A 21,054-nucleotide genomic window follows, 5' to 3' on the forward strand; every position below is an offset into this window, starting at 1 on the left:
GCGTCCTTGGCTTGCTGGCTTTTCCAGATACTGACGTGAGCCGTTTACACATTGCCAGTCGGCTTGCCAGTTAAGGTAGCCAGTCACTGTGTAAACGGCTCACGTCAGTAACTGGAGAAGCAGTTACCAGGAGGAGGTAGAGCAGTGCCAGTTAAGGTAGCCAGTCACTGGATGCCAACGACTGACACTGTATATAAAGCTGTATAAAGAGTGTAAAGCTGTGATGAGGCTGACATGAAGCTGGCGCGCCAGTAAAACAAAAATATTTGTTCTGCTGAAACTGCCAGCTGCTGGCGCGTCCTTGGCTTGCTGGCTTCTCCAGTTACTGACGAGAGCCGTTTACACAGTGCCAGTTGTTGGCATCCAGTGACTGGCTACCGTAACTGGCAAGCCGACTGGCACTGTGTAAATCAGCCTTTAGTCATGACCACAGATCTGGATTGACTATATAGGAAATTTTGTTTTGTGAATTTCCTATGATAAAATAGGTTAAATAGAATTGGATGAATGATTGGATGATATGTTTTTATGTAGAGATGACAAATTTAACTGATAAAATATAAAATAAACTGATACAATTAATAATCAAACTAATGCAAGTTGAAAACAGGTTGTTAATCACAGGTGGCAAATATCAGATGATTCGCCACAACTATGTCCTCAATGGACCTGACTTGGTCCTTGTCGTAATCTTTTTCCTTGAGGGGTTAGGTAAACGCTGATTTACACAGTGCCAGTCGGCTTGCCAGTTAAGGTAGCCAGTCACTGGATGCCAACGACTGGCACTGTATATAAAGCTGTATAAAGAGTGTAAAGCTGTGATGAGGCTGGCGCGCCAGTAAAACAAAAATATTTGTTCTGCTGAAACTGCCAGCTGCTGGCGCGTCCTTGGCTTGCTGGCTTCTCCAGTTACTGACGAGAGCCGTTTACACAGTGCCAGTCGGCTTGCCAGTTAAGGTAGCCAGTCACTGGATGCCAACGATTGGCACTGTGTAAACGGCTCACGTCAGTAACTGGAGAAGCAGTTACCAGGAGGTAGAGCAGTGCCAGTTAAGGTAGCCAGTCACTGGATGCCAACGACTGGCACTGTATATAAAGCTGTATAAAGAGTGTAAAGCTGTGATGAGGCTGGCGCGCCAGTAAAACAAAAATATTTGTTCTGCTGAAACTGCCAGCTGCTGGCGCGTCCTTGGCTTGCTGGCTTCTCCAGTTACTGACGAGAGCCGTTTACACAGTGCCAGTTGTTGGCATCCAGTGACTGGCTACCGTAACTGGCAAGCCGACTGGCACTGTGTAAATCAGCCTTTAGTCATGACCACAGATCTGGATTGACTATATAGGAAATTTTGTTTTGTGAATTTCCTATGATAAAATAGGTTAAATAGAATTGGATGAATGATTGGATGATATGTTTTTATGTAGAGATGACAAATTTAACTGATAAAATATAAAATAAACTGATACAATTAATAATCAAACTAATGCAAGTTGAAAACAGGTTGTTAATCACAGGTGGCAAATATCAGATGATTCGCCACAACTATGTCCTCAATGGACCTGACTTGGTCCTTGTCGTAATCTTTTTCCTTGAGGGGTTAGGTAAACGCTGATTTACACAGTGCCAGTCGGCTTGCCAGTTAAGGTAGCCAGTCACTGGATGCCAACGACTGGCACTGTATATAAAGCTGTATAAAGAGTGTAAAGCTGTGATGAGGCTGACATGAAGCTGGCGCGCCAGTAAAACAAAAATATTTGTTCTGCTGAAACTGCCAGCTGCTGGCGCGTCCTTGGCTTGCTGGCTTTTCCAGTTACTGACGTGAGCCGTTTACACATTGCCAGTCGGCTTGCCAGTTAAGGTAGCCAGTCACTGTGTAAACGGCTCACGTCAGTAACTGGAGAAGCAGTTACCAGGAGGTAGAGCAGTGCCAGTTAAGGTAGTCAGTCACTGGAAGCCAACGACTGACACTGTATATAAAGCTGTATAAAGAGTGTAAACCTGTGATGAGGCTGACATGAAGCTGGCGCGCCAGTAAAACAAAAATATTTGTTCTGCTGAAACTGCCAGCTGCTGGCGCGTCCTTGGCTTGCTGGCTTTTCCAGTTACTGACGTGAGCCGTTTACACATTGCCAGTCGGCTTGCCAGTTAAGGTAGCCAGTCACTGTGTAAACGGCTCACGTCAGTAACTGGAGAAGCAGTTACCAGGAGGAGGTAGAGCAGTGCCAGTTAAGGTAGCCAGTCACTGGATGCCAACGATTGGCACTGTGTAAACGGCTCACGTCAGTAACTGGAGAAGCCAGCATTTCAAGGATGCCTTATTATTAGATGGTCAAAGAATAAATGAGAAATTAATTCTTTTCGTACTGCCACTTTTTACCATTAAACATCCATATGGAATGGTTTAATTCCAATTGTATTCAAGATGAAGATTTGAAACTCGGTATGGCTCCGTATGGCCATACAGCTGATTTACAATGTTTTTCAGTTGATCTTGTCTTGTGCATGCAGTACGAAAAGAATTAATTAATTAAAATTTGCTAACTGTTTTGCCTCCTGAAAATTTTCTGTAAAGTGAACAGTTTCTGTGAAATTTGCTATCAAAAAATTTAAATAACCGCCATTTTGAATATGTACATCAAAAATTTTCCATTTTAATTTTTAAAGTTGGGTCTCTATAGCATTAATATTCATGCCAAATTTCATATCAATACAACATTTTGTTCTTGAGATAAAATTTCCTAAATGAAAAAAAAACAAAATGAAAGCTATAAGGATAACCGCTGAGTTTTGGACACTTCAAATACAACATTTGTAGTCTCCTATTATCCAGGAACAATACCCTAAAATATTCGACACTACTTCTGAGACACTCTGTATAAAACATAAACATAAAAAATTGATAAAGATGATAGAACCGTTCTTACTGACCTCCAAGCTATCACTGCCGTCCGCTTCGCGATCGATTATGTCGAATATCTCCTCCTGCAGCCGCTCGCCCCTGACTGTACCCAGACGCCCAGTTATTACCAGCGCCACCGCCATGCTTTGACAGGTACACATTCTCGGGATTGTACAACTGAAACAACAAATTCTCTGCTTTTATAGACATCGCCTGTAAGGTTATGCTGACAAAACATTCATTTATCTATGTAAAAACTCTGTGAAAACATTAGTAGAAAAAATACTAAGGCAATCCTTGTGTTCTCTCTCTTCCAAATTGAAGGAGTGGGAGCGCTGAGTTGACTCATGTTGCAGAACTGCAAATTTTAAAGATACGGAAGAGTATATAATATAACAATACACAATATAACTCCATCCTTAGTCATGACCACAGATCTGGATTAACTATATAGAAAATTTTGGTTTGTGGATTTCCTATCATAAAATAGGTTGAATAGAATTGGATGAATGATTGGATGTTTTAATTTAGTGATGACAAAATTGAACTGAGAAAATATAAAATAAACTGATACAATTAATAAACAAACTAATGCAAGTTGAAAACAGGTTGTTAATCACAAGTGGCAAATATCACATGATTCGCCACAGCTATGTCCTCAATGGACCTGACTTGGTCCTTGTCGTAGTCTTTCTCCTTGAGGGGTTAGGTAAAGGCTGATTTACACAGTGCCAGTCGTTGGCATCCAGTGACTGGCTACCTTAACTGGCAAGCTGTATAAAGAGTATAAAGCTGTGATGAGGCTGACATGAAGCTGGCGCGCCAGTAAAACAAAAATATTTGTTCTGCTGAAACTGCCAGCTGCTGGCGCGTCCTTGGCTTGCTTGCTTTTCCAGTTACTGACGTGAGCCGTTTACACATTGCCAGTCGGCTTGCCAGTTAAGGTAGCCAGTCACTGTGTAAACGGCTCACGTCAGTAACTGGAGAAGCAGTTACCAGGAGGAGGTAGAGCAGTGCCAGTTAAGGTAGCCAGTCACTGGATGCCAACGACTGGCACTGTGTAAACGGCTCACGTCAGTAACTGGAGAAGCCAGCAAGCCAAGGACGCGCCAGCAGCTGGCAGTTTCAGCAGAACAAACATTTTGTTTTACTGGCGCGCCAGCTTCATGTCAGCCTCATCACAGCTTTATACTCTTGCGGGTAATTAGCATGAAGCTCTCTTATAATTGTCTCTGATGCTCCCAAAATCATCTACTCTAATATCCACGTTTCTCGTTCTTTCCGCTGTAACTCGTGAGTACATATTTCCAAAGGTTTTTCACACAAAACCATAGATATTCCACATACTCGCTATTGAACGGCAACTCTTTGTGGCGTTTCTGCCATTTGTTTAAAAAACCAAGATCTGCACTATTTTCACATAAACCACGCTCGCTGTGGAACTACACCAACACATCTGACTTGTTCCAGTAGCTGGCAACGTGTAAACAGGGTACCGCTTAAAGCTGGCATGCCAGTCGTCGCTTGCCAGTGACCTTCCAGTCAATATCCAAACTGGCATGCCAGCCAATGACACCGTGTAAATCTGCCTTTAGAGTTAAGTCAATGCAGGAATTCGCACACCTCTATCACTACTTCACAGAAACCCAAATGTACTTGTAATTATTCAATTCTGATTAATGAATATCTCTGATGTAATTATCTTCAATCTTAAACAAGAAGCTAATCACAAGAAGCAAATCGCACTCTATATGCTCATATGCTAGTATAGAATAGTGTGATTATTAAACGGTCCATTGAAGAGCTTATTTGCTGGAATATATATTGTTATATAAACTATCAATAAAAATTATTGAATTACTATCTTACCCGGCGAACTTCGTACCGCCAAAAAGTCAATGTATCTCATGTCACACTTGACTTTATTTGGTGAATCATGAAATGTATCTGACAATCAATATTTTCATTTTCATCTCAATACGGACTTCCTATGTGCTTAGTCATGCAGCATTTATTATTCCGAAAACATATTCTTCTCAATAGATTGGTAGTAATATCAATCAGTAAAGAGTTGAATTTAACAATACATAATATAACTCCATACTGGTTGTCCTCAATAGACCTGACTTGGTCCTTGTCGTAGTCGTTTTCATTGAGGGTTAGGTAAACGCTGATTTACACAGTGCCAGTCGGCTTGCCAGTTAAGGTAGCCAGTCACTGGATTCCAACGGATGGCACGTATATAAAGCGTGTAAAGAGTGTAAAGCTGTGATGAGGCTGACATGAAGCTGGCGCGCCAGGAAAAACAAAAATATTTGTTCTGCTGAAACTGCCAGCTGCTGGCGCGTCCTTGGCTTGCTGACTTTCCAGTTACTGACGTGAGCAGTTTACACAGTGCCAGTCGGCTTGCCAGTCACTGTGTAAACGGCTCACGTCAGTAACTGGAGAAGCAGTTTTTACCAGGAGGAGGTAGAGCAGTGCCAGTTAAGGTAGCCAGTCACTGGATGCCAACGATTGGCACTGTGTAAACGGCTCACGTCAGTAACTGGAGAAGCCAGCAATCCAAGGACGCGCCAGCAGCTGGCAGTTTCAGCAGAACAAATACTTTTGTTTTACCGGCGCGCCAGCTTCATGTCAGCCTTATCACAGCTTTATAGCATGAAGCTCTCTTATAGTTGTCTCTGATGCCCCAAAGTCTTTTTGTCCATCCATTCTCGTATCCATGTTTCTCGTTATTTCCGCTGTAACTCGTTGCGACGTAACTCGTAACATATTTCCAAAAGTTCTTCACACAAAACCATAGATATTCCAAGCACACACTTTTGAACGGCAACTCTGTATGGCGTTTCTGACATTTATTTAAAAAACCAAGATCTGCACTACTTCCACAAAAACCACGCTCGCTGTGGAACTACACCAACACATCTGACTTGTTCCAGTAGCTGGCAACGTGTAAACAGGGTACTGCTTAAAGCTGGCATGCCAGTCGTCGCTTGCCAGTGACTTTCCAGTCAATATCCAATCTGGCATGCCAGCCAATGACACCGTGTAAATCTGCCTTTAGAGTTAAGTCAGTGCGGGAATTCGCACACCTCTATCACTACTTCACAGAAACCCAAATGTACTTGTAATATTCAATTCTGATTAATGAATATCTCTGATGTAATTATCTCAATCTTAAACAAGAAGCTAATCACAAGAAGCAAATCGCACTCTATATGCTCATATGCTAGTATAGAATAGTGTGATTATTAAACGGTCCATTGAAGAGCGTATTTGCTGGAATATATATTGTTATATGAACTATCAATAAAAATTATTGAATTACTATCTTACCCGGCGAACTTCGTACCGCCAAAAAGTCAATGTATCTCATGTCACACTTGACTTTATTTGGTGAATCATGAAATGTATCTGACAATCAATATTTTCATTTTCATCTCAATACGGACTTCCTATGTGCTTAGTCATGCAGCATTTATTATTCCGAAAACATATTCTTCTCAATCAATTGGTAGTAATATCAATCAGTAAAGAGTTGAATTTAAAAAAAGATAAGGTTAAATTAGTGTTTCAAAGATGAATTTAATGTGTTCATAGTTGTTGATTGTCAATAGATGGTCCAGGAAATATGCGATGTACGATGAATCACACAGAATTTCATATTCTTTCCATCTTCCATTTTAGGACGAATATAAGCTAAGCTAAATTTAAAAACAAATTTAATTTAGTCTGTCATTCTTCAGTAATTGATTAATGCAATATGAACAACTCTCTTTCATGAGATGAATAATTTTTTTCCAACATTTTCCAGTTTCTCAATGATAGGGGATAATCATAATTATTTGTATAGGTCTTCTAAGGAACGATTATCTACAGCTGGTACCAATCAACTACATCAACTTCAACACCAAACCACCGTTTTAATACCAGTACACAATTTATCACAGGGTGACGTGCTTATATTATACAGCTGGTAACTTTAGATGCTAAATTAGAGGTAGCCACTCGGCCGAAAATTTCGAAAACTTAGGTCTGTAAAATGGATTAAGAAATAATTATTATTAGCCCCCCTATTAAATTTTATCACAGAGTGACGTGTTTATTACAGCTGGTAAGTTTAAATGCTAAATCATATTATCACAGCATGATCTTGAATCATGATCATCTTCCCGTTTTACGTTAGCTGCTCGGCCGACAATTTCGAAAACATAGGTCTGTAAAATGGATTAATATACAGAGTTATCATAAAAGAATGGTGCGGTTTCGAACATTGTTTAAAGAAAAAACCAGTTACTCACAGTTACTGTTTTTATTCACCTAATTGTCGTCTGAAACAGTTTTTTTACATGATTAATAACTTTCAATAAGTGCGCCCTTAGTCGCTCGACAAATGTCCAAACGATAACAAATTTCTCTCTTAACATTCGATAAAATTTCTTCGATTATGGTTGTCATGGTTCTTTATCCTGTTTTAAAGTGGTTCAGTTCGCGATTTCTTGTGAATAAACAATGTTTTTGATGTAAATTTACAAGAAAAAATCTACCTGAACCACTTAAAAACAGGATTAATGAAGCCATGACAACCATAACCAATGAAATGTTAGCGAATGTTTGGAGAGAAATTGATTATCGTTAGGATATTTTGTCGAACGACTAAAGGCGCACATATTTAAATTTATCAATTATGTAAAAAACTGCCTGAGACGACAAATTAGATGAATAAACAACATCAACTGTAAGTAATTGGTTTTTCTTTAAAACCATGTTCGAAACCTCACCATTCTTTTATGATAACTCTGTATAATTATTATTAGCCCCCTATTAAAATTTCTGGTCAGAAACCATCCCAATATTCACACAACATATTCCCAAAGTTTCATGCCGTTCTGTCAAGTAGTTTTAAAGTCTATAGGGAACAAACAAACACACAAATACACATTCATTTTATATATATATAATTATATACTAGCCGTAAGGCTCGCTTCGCTCGCCATATCCGTCTAGCCAGGGGGCTCCGCCCCCTGGCCCCCGACTGGATTGTCCAAGAATGAGAACAGCAGGCTCGCTTCGCTCGCCGCATTTTTCATTTGAGCATTTTTTCATATGTTAGGACAATCCAGTCGGGGGTCCAGATAAACGTCTGGCTAAACGGATATGGCGAGCTAAGCGAGCCTGACGGCTAGTAATATAATATTCCCAGGATTGAAGTAGCAGTGCCCAATCATTTTTTCCGCGATAAATGCATTTAAATCTTCAACTTGGTGCCAACCTAACAAGTCAACTCAACTTAATGCCAACCTGACAAAATTATTAATTTAGTTGCCAGTTAACAACTGTTCGAAGAGGTATTCTATCTATTATAGTTCTATAGTAACATATGATATGGAAATTTCAATTATAATATTAAGAGATTGGGAGAAGAAGAATATACATGCTAAAAGACGAACTTTAAACCCTTAAAAACCACCCTTAGAGTTTGTGTAGCTATTGCTATGTTAGAATATTGCCAAAAGATTTCTTAGTGCGCCTCTAAAGGGCCAACTGAACATACCTACCAAATTTGAACGTTTTTGGTCCAGTAGATTTTTAGTTCTGCGAGTGAGTGAGTGAGTGAGTGAGTGAGTGAGTCAGTCAGTGAGTGAGTGCCATTTCGCTTTTATATATATGGATATAGATAACTTGGATAAATAAATACCTTGGAGTAGGGAGAATTCATTATGGTATGTATAACTCTGGGTTCCAAATCCAAAAGTACTGCTCTTGGAATGTAATGTTCGTCATCTGCCTGTAAAATTTATCAATGACTTAGTCAAAATTCCTTTCAATGAGAGAGAATTAATGTAGGCTACATTACAACAATACTATAATTACACGGATATAGGGGGAGAGGAAGTTGGACTGGAATATTAGTTCAAGGCTCACATTATAAGGCTAGGCGCACACCAGTTAGTCAAGACAATACAAGACAGGATCAGACACGTTTAGTCACAATACTTCACATAGCTGCTTGTGACGCAACTCACACTGATCAGTCATTGCAATTAGACTTGTCTTCATAAGCAACTATGTGAAGTATTGTGACTAAACGTGACTAGTCTTGTCTTGACTAATCGGTGTGTGACCGATTAGTCAAGACAAGACTAGTCACGATTAGTCACAATACTTCACATAGCTGCTTGTGACGCAACTCACACTGATTAGTCATTGCTATTTGTGAATTTCAATTTGTCATTTCAATTTGCAATTTCTGTCTTCATAAGCAACTATGTGAAGTATTGTGACTGAACGTGACAAGTCTTGTCTTGACTAACCGGTGTACGCCCATCCTAAGTTGTCCAGCCATATTTAAAAATAAAAAAAAACTAAAATTGAATAGTAGACAAGTAAAAAATTCAAGGTATCATTGATGTCATTAAATAGCATAGAGATCAAGAAAACTATGACCTAGAATTTGACTAAACAAATAAATAATATAAACTCAATACTGTACTAGTAGTCAATAACTACGTTTCACTCATTTCCACCAAAACTATCATCATAACCATTCATATAGTAGTCAATAACTACGTTTCACATAGAGAAACAATAGCGTAAGTAGATATCCCGTGGTATAGGGCGTTTATGTCGCAACTTTTACTGTTATCTCAAGCCGATTACTGTCGATTTTTACTGTTTTGACCGGGTAAGAGTGTATGAACGGCACAATATGAGAGACTACCAGCGCCATAAAGCTTCACAGGAAAGTGTGACTACGTGGACTATCGGCTTGAGATAACAGTAAAAGTTGCGACATAAACGCCCTATACCATGGGATATCTACTTACGCTATTGTTTCTCTATGGTTTCTCTCATTAGGCTACCACCAACACTATCATTCATAATCAGCATCATTCATTTATACTATAAATACACATGTCAAACTTAAAATTTTACGCTATATGACAACAAATTTTGAATTAATTTTGGTTTTGAAGACATATTCGTCAATATAATCTCTGATCTATAAAGATCAACAAGTTTTTTATAAGAGACATCACTTTTAAAGACTTATTTAAAATACAAACCTGATAGAAGAATACATCCTTTCTATCGATTCCTTCGGTAGCATAATCTTCAAGAATTCCCTCGGGGTTGATGCCATGCTCTGAGCATAGCTTCTTCCAGAATTCGAAACCAACTGTAAGATATCATCAGAAATAAATCATTTATCAGACTCAAAACACTTTATTTAACATATGGCAGATACACAACTGATAAGTTTGAAATTCCTACATATACATACTTCTCTCCTTAGTCATGACCAGATAACTGAATTGACTGTGTCTGGAAGTGGTCCTGACTTGGTCCTTATCAAAGGATTATGTCAGAAGTAACGCTTTTTCAGGTTTGTTCACTTGGTCAAACATAATTATAAGCTACATATTCCCAAAACACGTTGAATTAGAGAGTTACAATCAATTGCTCGTGGTAAAAAAAGTAAATTCGTATGGCTTTTGTTGGTGGGGAGTCCCTTGCGGGAAGGTCCCCCCTTGCCTGAATATATCATTTAAGCCGTCAATGGGCCTTACGACTGTCATACTTCAGCCGGAACCGACAGTTCAACTGTAAAACTGTAGAATTTGACAATATATGTGTATTTTTATTTCATAATGATTATTTTAAACGGGATAAACCGTTAATATTACATAAATAAACCCGTATCAGCCACCGTCTATAGAAGACATACACAAGACAGAGGATCGGCAACGTTGTTCTCCTACCTTTCACCACTGCCATTATAACGTGTTCCTCACTACGACTGGTACAAAATGACAAAGTATTTCATATCCCATGAGAAATCCACTAAAGATGATACTATTTTATTGTATGTTAATCCTAAATGAAAAGGAAAGTTCGCAAACCTTTGTACATCCAGTATCAATACATCCGCATTTTATTCTAGAAACTTTACATTATTCACATTATTTTTGAAGAGCACTTAGAATTATTCACTTTGTTAACAACTACAGTCACTGATGTATCTTATCTGTACTAACCTAATTGAAATTATCAGGCCTGTAAGAAATTATTGAACAGACTACAAATATAACGCATAAGTCACCAACAATACCTGTATAACATTTAGGGCCGGTTTCCAAGCTCGGGATTCAGGTAAGAAACAAGGTGCCGATGAAAATATGTGAGAAGATGATGGAGAACTGGGGTTTCCAGACCGGCAGTGAAACCCAAGAGCCATCTGAGTTGTGGAACGTCAAAAAGAAGCTCATCCTGTAGCAAATACAGGGGCCTATCTAGCAGCAAATACAGGGTCCTATCCGGCAGCAAATACAGGGGCCTATCCAGCAGCAAATACAGGGGTCTATCCGGCAGCAAATACAGGGGCCTATCCGGCAGCAAATACAGGGGTCTATCAAGCATCCTCTTTCTCAGTGCTGAGCTGAATTTTGCGTAGACTTCTCTAGGCAGTGTTGAAGCATCTTATGGCCCGAATTGGGAAGCTGCTTTGGGTCCTCACCAGTCCACATCGAGGCATCTCCAGTCTGGCAGCATTGCAGGCGTTGTAGTAGTGGTAGTGTAAGTCACTCCTTTTTGGCAGCTGCTCTTTGGTCATCTCGACATATGAGCACAATATGTACTGGCTGTAGACTGTGAGAATCACAGGTTCTTGAAAAGTAGACGGCAGTGATCCATGTAGCCCGCAAAATTTATCAAGCTCAATTCTCTCTTCTGCATAAGCAGTAAATCCTGAACGACAGGAGCATGCCCACAAAGGAGCACTTTATACATCAGATCGCTCTGGTAGAGTGCATAGTATTATACTGGGTGCGGCAGGAAGGGTGGATGTTTTTAGAACAGATAGTATTCTGATTTGGGTAGTCGGATTGGGCCAGCTGAAGTGAACATGTGTTCGGTAGATCATACCATTTTTTCTAGTCATTGTTTAATCGACATCATTGATTCGTGGAATGTGCAACATCGGGTGTTTACTTACGACAGTTTTGTGCGTAATAATGAGAGTATCATTACAGTTCAGCGCGAGTTTCGTCGTCATTTCAATCTTGCGAGAAATGAAAATGTACCCACTCGTAACACCATTTTACGTTGGGTAAAATCATTTCGTTCAGTAGGAACAGTAATGAATAAACGACCACCAGGGGCTCATCGCACTGTACGCACTCCACAAAATGTGGAAAGAGTTCGGCAAGCCATACTCCGTAGTCCTAATCGATCTGCTAGGAGACATTCTTCTGAACTGAACATCAGTGATCGGTCAGTAAGGCGTATTTTACATAAAGATCTAGGATTTCATCCCTACAAAATGGCCATGGTTCAACAATTGAATCCTGGTGATTATGTAAAGCGGCTGAATTTTGCTCGAGAAATGGAGGCCATATTTGACCAAAATGAAAACATCATTTTGTTTACGACAGATGAAGCTCATTTTCATTTGAATGGTACCGTTAATCAGCAGAACTATCGTTATTGGTCAGATGAAAATCCAAAATTAATGCATGAGAGACCATTACACAGTCCCAAGGTCACAGTTTGGTGTGCTGTGAGCAGTATATTTGTTATTGGTCCATACTTTTTTGAAGACGACAACGGGACCACTGTAACTGTAACCTCAGAACGTTATAGGCAGATGTTCACTGAATTCTTCCTTCCTGAATTAAGAAGGAAACGTATTCCTATCCGGCAAGTATGGTTTCAGCAGGACGGGGCGACAGCTCACACAGCAAGAAATTCAATGGAAGCAATTCGGGCTGTTTTTCGTGGTCGCATCATTTCTCGGTTTGGTGACATTGATTGGCCTCCTCGTTCTCCAGACCTGTCCATGTGCGACTACTTCTTGTGGGGTTTCCTGAAGTCACGTGTTTACCAGCATAAACCACGTACACTTCAAGAACTAAAGGGAGCAATTCGTGAGGAAGTCGAACAAATTGGCAGGGCAATGTTAGAAAGAGTACAATCCAACTTCCGAGAGCGGCTTGTAAAGTGCATTGCTGAAAACGGCCGTCACCTGTCAGATATTGTTTTCAAACATTAATTTTCTAAAATTGTAAAATCATTTGAATATTGTTCTGTAAATAAATGTTTTTTTATGCATAGGTAACGACATATTACTTTTTTGAAAACCGTTCATCCTTTCTGCCGCACCTGTATCATAAAGCAGCTCTGATCGACCTCGTGTCTCAGGTATATAACCCTTGTCACTGACGCAGTCTGTCTGGATCTACCCAGTCAAGGACCAAGACAAGTATCAAGGAAGTAAGTATCTTGAAATCTTCATGCATACCTGGTGATTGCAGGACACACTTTCACCATGACAGAAGCCAAGCAGTTTAACTGGTTTACCTGCAGCTGCGTGCCACTTCAATGAACAAACAAGGATGGCTGTATTTTCCTCATTTAGCCCCAAATTGTTTGCTCTATCTGACCGTCACACCTGTACCACAGAGGAAGCCCTGGAGATCAATGTGGTGTCATCCGCAAAGAGAACAGCACCCTGGTTGCTTGAGGATTTGTTCATAAGGATTTTTTTACGCTCATAACCTTTATTTGGACAATTTATTTTATGAAATTGGGATGAAAAGAAGTTTTGGACTGTAGTCTGTTTCTTTGTCCTTAAGTTGATTGTAAATGATAAATAAATAAGCAGAATGGATAACAGTGGTACCAAAACAGATCGTTGCGGAACTCCATGTTTCACACTCTGTAGTCTGGAAGCAGCACCTCCAGGTTGAACCGCCTGCCATTTGTTGCTGAGGTCCACCGTTTTCAGGACTGTGCCAACTCTGAAGTTTGATAATAAGGATCTCACGGGAAACACAGTCAAAACCCATAACTTACTGAGATCAAATATTTTCTAGTATGAGAAAATGTTAGGCCTCAAAAGCACTTTGTACTTCAGAGGTTTTCGTCCAATCATCTAATCCCAATCCATCAGGACATTCCGGATTTATATAGAAGGGAGCTGAAGTCTAGCGGTCAGGATGGCAAAGCAATTGAGAGATGAGAGGTTTTCTCTGAACAGAAGATGGAAAGAGGAGGTGCCACCAGGAATGCCGGAGAGCTATTTCTCATGCACTAGGCCTCCTGGTTTTGAGCTCCCCCGGCGCATCTGGGTGACACTTAACAGAATTCGTACCTAGCATGGGAGATGCAATACATCATTTTTCAAATGGGGACTTGCAGACTCCTCAGCATATGACTGGGGCGATGGAGCAGACAATGCACCACATTATATTTGATTATGAGAGATATGTCTACCTGGGCGAGTCTAACGACTTCACTTTAGCCAGTTCCCAGGCAATACAGTACATTTCATTAATCGACGTGCACTTACTTTTGCCTCCAGAGAACTCATCTCTGCTGCTTTATCACTGTCTATAACCATAGAGTGCAAATATTGATGAACAATTCTCAGATGTACAGTTTTTCAAGTGAATAACGTTTTTCCTAAATTGGCGACGATGTTCAATAAATTGTATTTTTTTCATACTGCTTGGTTCAACAGTCAAGGGAATGTTCATTGTTCATTCATTGGCCATTAACGTATTGAAAGTTTACTGTTGTGTTAGTTTCTAAACTTGAAGTTCATGACACAATCCAACCAGAAATGCCTGAGCAAAGAAATCTATTGACAGATTTGAAAATTGATACCTTACTATTTTGTATTGGCACTAAGAGCTATTAAATGTATTTTAATGTACTGTACACATCAATAACCAGTTGAAAAATTTAAGATCGATCCACTCACACTGAAATAAAGCTTATAAATATTATAGGGAATAATGTACTTGAATATGATCTTAGGAATCATAACCTATAAATGTACCCAAATACAGTACAAACCTTTGTATTTGTGAAACAAAAACTTCAATTCATTTATAAGAAAATTCAGTAGTATGAGATTCAAGGATTTTTCTCAATTTTCCTTAAACTAAATTGTATTAGCTACACTACTTACTTTGATTCCCACACTGTCCCAATTGAAGAGTTATTATTTCACAAGGCATGATGACAGCTTTGATTTACTTTTCATGTGATTAAATTGATTATTATCAAGGAACAGTGGTTTCAACACAATTCAAGGAGATGATGTATCCTTTTTTTAATTGATTTAAAATTGGAAAGAATAAAACAAATTCCACTCAATTTTCAAGCAAATACAGAAGACAAAACAAGAATTTTGATTTCCCTCCAAAACCAAATGAAAGATAATAAATAAAAAACGTAATCGAAACCCAATAAATTTGATACAAAAAATAGATGTAAACTATTTTTATTTAAAGAAATAATTTGTCATTTGTGTGCTGAGATATTTTTTGAATTACATTAGTTTTATATTTTTAGTCAATAATATTTATAGTCATCTGACTGCAGAGTAGAGTACAACATTGATTTTTAGTGGCGCCACAGGAAGGCGATTCCAGTGACTCTTGATAAAATCTCACAAAAATATTTTTCATCTCATTGTTTTCATGCAAACTATTATCATGTAATAGAATGTGAACTGTTTCGATTTTTTGTTACATGATATGATGAAAATAAGTCTAAAACCTCTCAAACACAACTTGCTAGAAAGAGCTTCTTATTAAGAAGCGCCACTGACTCCATTTCTCATTGACCTTCTTTTACATTGAGTGGCGCCACTAACACGTGTCAATGTCTATGCGATAAATTGACCTTTTTTTGGATTAATTGAAACACGAATTATTAGAAACTCACATAATAGAGGAATGAAGAGTTTGAATCCTCAATTTTGTTACAAATTGAATTTCCTTTATTTTTCATCATGATTGCTCTGCGTTATTTCCAATATTTTTGTATGGTATTGTTGATGCCATTACAAAGAAGCGCCACAGCATATAAACCTCTGTTTCCGCTTCGAGATGAATTATAATTCATGATAAATATTGTCAGAAGTACTTGAAACATCAAAAAAATAAATAGATTCATGATAAATAAACATAAAAATATATTTAATTCACATCAGGTACTCGATAATAGAATTTTTCATTCACCTTACACCTTCCAATTAACTTAATTTCCATATTTCAGAATCAATTAAAATGTAAAAACATTAAAAAATATTCATAATAAATATTTTTCTTTCAATTCTGATGAAATAATGTGATAATTTTAAATTTTGAACAAGATATATAACTTTTTTTCACGGTTGCGCCATATTGAGCACTTGAACCTCTTTGTAAAACTATTAGCTCAACGTTCAACATAACCCCAAAGTGGTTGAGAATCTTTGCAGATGCACGTAGTTTGATTTGTGAGTTCTCTTTTCCGCATACGAAATCTCTAATCCGTTTAGTGACCGTCATTAATGAAATTGTGACTATTTCGTAAGTGAAATTCAACTTTATTTATTAACTTGTGACTCAAACTTTACAAAATTGAAGTAGCTTGGTGTGTAGCCTAGATAACGACCAGCCGCAAGATTTAGGAGTTTGTCCACATGAGAACATTATCTGTTCAATAACCATCGTCTGCCTTATGTTATCAATTGGATGACGGTAAATATTTAAAAACAATCCATTTTATTAGTTTGAGTTTATTGATTGAACTCTGAATTTACGACTATTTTGTCCAGACACGTGGACTATCGATCATAACAATTGTACCCGTTTGTTAGTGTTGAATTTGTGAAACTTCATCATGAGCTCATCCACATGCTACAGATGTAACCGTATTGGTCATTTTGCCCGTGATTGCCGTGGAGGAGGCGGTGGCGGAGGCGGCAATTTCCGCTCTGGTGGAGGCGGCGGTGGACCCGTCTCTGGTGCCCGCTACTCTGGGCGGGATAAATGCTACAAGTGTAACCGTTCCGGCCATTTTGCACGTGAATGCAAGGAGGATCATGAGAGATGTTACAGGTGCAACGGAGTTGGCCACATCGCCCGCGATTGCGACATGTCTGATGAGCCTGCATGCTACAACTGCCACAAGTCTGGTCACATCGCCAGAGATTGTCCTGACTTTAGCCAGGGCTTCAACACCAACTGCTACAACTGCAAGAAGTCTGGACATATTGCCCGCGAATGTCCCGAGGGCCAACAAACCAAGGTTTGCTACATCTGTAACAAGCCGGGCCATTTAAGCCGAGATTGTGACCGGAGTGACTAGTCGGTTACGAATTCATTACTAATTCACAGTCTGTTGGGGCGATGGAGTTATGTTATTTTTTTCTTTTTCATTAAGATTTTCTTTGCAGTTAATAAATTATTTGAATATACGTTGTACAATAGGAGGGTATATTCTTACAACGTAATGATGCTCTTACAAGACTTGATCAAAACTTTTAAAGTTACTTCTCTCTCTTCTCTCAGTCAAATTATTTGGCTGACTTACAATTGAATCGTGTTTGCGAAATTCGGTGGTTTATTTTGAAACAATCCAAACTAGAACTTTTTTGTTTCAATATCAAGATAATGTTTTTTATTATTTATTTGATTGAGCATCTTTTGATACTTGGACTCTTATTCGGTAAGGATGGACTGTTGTGGTTTATGAATTACGTTTTCAACGTAAGTTCTGATTCAATAAGCTAAAGATGTTTATTGAATCTTAGAGATTCAAATCAGATCAATACTGATAGGAAATTTTACTATTAATTAATTGCATATTAATAGGTATATCAATATTAATATTTGATTCTATATAGGTACACCATCATTTTTCATTAAATGAGAAACCAAACTGTAATATTCTAAAATATGGTCAGTAAGACAGTTCTATTGAATCAGACTTTATTGTAATTTATAATCATAGAATGATACATAATTAAATTATTTAACTTGTCTATTTATAATTAACTTGCTTGTAAAAATCATTTTTCCATACAGTTCTGATTATTATTAATGATGTTAGAATGTGGGTTGATGATATAATTTTTGATGTCAGATTATCAAAGTATTTTGTTGTGCATTTAATTCATATTTTTCTCACTGAGGTACACTTAATTTTGTTAAAAAATCATTGAGTGTAATTCCATAGTCAATTTTAATCAAATCAATGAAATTGTCTTGATTTAACATGATAGAAATATTCTTTAGACCGGTTGCACAAAAGCCGGTTAAATTTTGATCGTGTTTATTTCACAAGAACCAATCAGAGAACGATTTTTCTAAAAGACGGCTTCTCTAATTGGTTCTTGGAATTAACCACAATTAAAACTTGACCGACTTTTGTACAACCGGCACCAAAAGATGTTTCTTTTTTGAAATAGTAATCAATGCTGTACTACTTACTAAAAATTCAATTCAAATTAATTGGAATTAATAGAATTTATAGATCAACACTAGCCATTTTGTATAAAATTTATGATATCTATGACATTAGAATCAAACAATAATATATATATAATAAAACCTCTGGTTAGTTTGTGTAGAATATTAAAAATGTCCATGAAAAGTTATTGGTATAATAATGTTTTTGAAACTTTTCTTGAAGGATCAGATTTTTTTAAATATATTATGTCAATGAAGCAAATCAATTTACAAGTTATTAATATCACTGAAGTTATAAATTATTCATTTTTGCTGGTTTCTTGTGAATAGTGGTTGAACTCAATTGGAATTTTTGAGAATTTGAAATCAATAATGTAAAATTTTTATGATTTAATTCTCTCCTTCCTACTAAATAGCATTTTTTGTCATGTATTGTCATCAGTCGAGATCAACATTCTTTGCCTGGTAGCGAAATAAGATTTGTGAAGATGTAATAATTGAATAATTGTATTTTTTTCATAATTATTGATTTAAAGTTTGAGGTGGAAGTAACATGAATTGTATTCTTATTCATTTCGCTTTCCCGAAGTCTCATTCTAGCAAATTTATTGTGTATTATTCCAAACATATAAAAATTGCTCTGGGTTTGAGTGGTGTAACTTATAAAGGTGATAAGGAAAACTGTTTTATAATTGAGTAGATGCTTCAAAATTAATTTTGTTAATGGAATAGCTGATTTTAGCATGCAATATGCGATTGGCATTACAAAAAGTTCGTATTCAGCTTTTTTTCAATTAACTAAATTGTAAGCGGTATTACAGTTTGAGGTACCTCTTGAATACTTGATTATTGATTCATGAAATTTGTATTACTTAGAGAGAGAAGAATGAAATTTAATGTAATTCTTTGAAACTTGGAATTAAAAAGAAAAATTTCATTCCATCAGAAATAGGTTGTTTTATTATTTTTTGTAGATTATTGAGTTTGGCACATAAATGTTCATATCACCATATCAAGCCGGTTCAAATCAATGGATTTTATTTTATAAATATATACCAAAAATTAATATCATGCTAATTTTACATTCTCTAGTAACTTTATTTTAATTCACTAACGCCCTACAGCGATTGAAATGAGAGTATGTTGTGGAAGGTACCTATATTAAGGTTTTTTTCTTTAATAGTAGCTTAGAATCGAATAATAAGAAAGTAATGTGCCCAGGAGTTTCTTAGTTTTTATTGTAGAAGTATCACATTTTCAGACTTTGAATTTTTGTAACAATGTGAGCGGAATTGTTTCATTTTTTACTCTTGTTACCCATAGGTATGGAGGCGCCATTTTTTATTATTGTTCGATGATTAATATGATACAATAATTACTGAACTTGGTTTTTTCTTTCTCAAACCTTGTTCAAAATATTAATTCTCATGGAGTTTTGGGTACCGGAATTGGTATTTTAAATTTTAATAAGACTTGAATTTGAAGAGTTTACTAAATTTAACTTAGCAAGTATCAAATATATATATTTAATAATAATGCAACTCAAACAGCTTCATCAAGAACCGTTTAAGGTGACCATAATTTTGTGCATAGTCTTAAATTTAACATTTTAGTCTATAAATTTAACATAGCAAGTATCAAATATATATTTAATAATAATGCAACTCAAACAGCTTCATCAAGAACCGTTTAAGGTGACCATAATTTTGTGCATAGTCTTAAATTTAACATTTTAGTCTATAAATTTAACATAGCAAGTATCAAATATATATATTTAATAATAATGCAACTCAAACAGCTTCATCAAGAACCGTTTAAGGTGACCATAATTTTGTGCATAGTCTTCAGGAATTTAATTGTAACGGATACACGTACAGACGATCCTTGATGAAGCAACTGAGGTACAAATTGTATGGCGTTAGGTCATGGGTATGTTGAGGCCATGCATAACAAGCCCTGTCATTGAGGCTCGTAGGTGGGGAGAGTAGACATGGCAAGTGACTAGCACCAGTTATTATCATTACGTCACTCTTCATCAATGTCCATTATCTACAACATCGGTCTAGATGGAAATTATTGAAAGTAACATAATTTAATGCTCTAGCCACTAGTAACTTGCCTTCTCTACTTTCCCTGTCTACAAGCCAATCATAGGTGACTGCAGCAAAGATATTGCACGCACTGGTGCCAACAAACAGAATTGTTGCATTTCCACTTGAGATGATATAATGTAACACGTTATTATAGAGTTGGAATCCCGATATTCATTCATAAACATAAATGATGAAAAAATTGAAATGTCTGACAAGTTTCAACACAGTCCCGGTTGAACAAAAGCCTTTTAAATTTCAATCTTGATTAAATGCCATGGGAACCTATCAGAAATCAGAAGCCTTTTCTGATTGGTTCTAGTGGCGTTGAATCATGATTAAAATTCAACAGGCTTTTGTGCAACCGAGTCTCAGGCCAGGTTGCAAAAAAGCTGGTTAAATTTTAACCGTGATTAATTTCACGAAAACCAGTCAAAGAAGGCCTTTTTGATAAGACAGCTTCTCTGATTGGTTCTCGTGTAATTAATCACGATTAAAATTTAACCGGCACATAGTCATTTAAATTGCAGTATGTTGAATGTGATATTTTGGTAGGGGTGACCGCTTATTTATACGGCTTCAAATTGTTCACTACATGCGCATCATTCAATTTATAATTTGGTCTCTTTTTTTTGTTTTAATAGAACGACTAGCAGTCAAATTTCTTCAATAATTGTATTTATTCACTTGTGACACTGATCTTTCGACAGGTCCGACATCTTCATGGTTGTACCATATTGATTAAGTAGGCTACATCCATGAAGATTGCACACTCTTCTTGGTGTCACAGTAGGTAAGTGAATAAATTCATTTATTGGA

General features: G+C 37.2%; 3 protein-coding genes across 4 annotated transcripts in view; 2 read left to right on the plus strand and 1 right to left on the minus strand.

Moving 5' to 3' along the window:
- Nucleotides 1–16,015, minus strand: part of LOC111057802 (tubulin gamma-2 chain) — a 39,167-nt gene extending 23,152 nt beyond the window's left edge. The window contains exons 1-4 of one of the 2 annotated variants that reach the window (XM_039419655.1): nucleotides 14,872–15,254; nucleotides 9,965–10,077; nucleotides 8,596–8,685; nucleotides 2,927–3,074 (exon numbers count right to left, since the gene is read on the minus strand). In XM_039419655.1, the coding sequence (XP_039275589.1) occupies nucleotides 2,927–3,058 (132 nt within the window). In that variant the 5' untranslated portion in view covers nucleotides 3,059–3,074; nucleotides 8,596–8,685; nucleotides 9,965–10,077; nucleotides 14,872–15,254. Of the gene's footprint in view, nucleotides 1–2,926; nucleotides 3,075–8,595; nucleotides 8,686–9,964; nucleotides 10,078–14,871 lie in introns of both variants that reach the window. The other variant, XM_039419654.1, reaches the window with a different exon arrangement.
- Nucleotides 16,016–16,104: 89 nt separating this feature from the next.
- Nucleotides 16,105–18,703, plus strand: LOC111058728 (CCHC-type zinc finger protein CG3800). The gene has a single exon (XM_022346289.2). It carries the CDS (start codon nucleotides 16,575–16,577, stop codon nucleotides 17,040–17,042), a length of 468 nt encoding a protein of 155 aa, XP_022201981.1. The 5' UTR covers nucleotides 16,105–16,574; the 3' UTR covers nucleotides 17,043–18,703.
- Nucleotides 18,704–20,945: 2,242 nt separating this feature from the next.
- The window catches only part of LOC111058727 (5-methylcytosine rRNA methyltransferase NSUN4-like), a 41,390-nt gene continuing 41,281 nt past the window's right edge, over nucleotides 20,946–21,054 (plus strand). Inside the window, exon 1 of the mRNA XM_039419650.1 lies at nucleotides 20,946–21,028. The gene's annotated coding sequence lies outside the window, so the exon portion shown is untranslated. The remainder of the gene's footprint in view (nucleotides 21,029–21,054) is intronic.

This window comes from Nilaparvata lugens, chromosome 1 (genome assembly GCF_014356525.2).
Source record: "Nilaparvata lugens isolate BPH chromosome 1, ASM1435652v1, whole genome shotgun sequence".
Classification (NCBI taxonomy): Eukaryota; Metazoa; Arthropoda; class Insecta; order Hemiptera; family Delphacidae; genus Nilaparvata; species Nilaparvata lugens.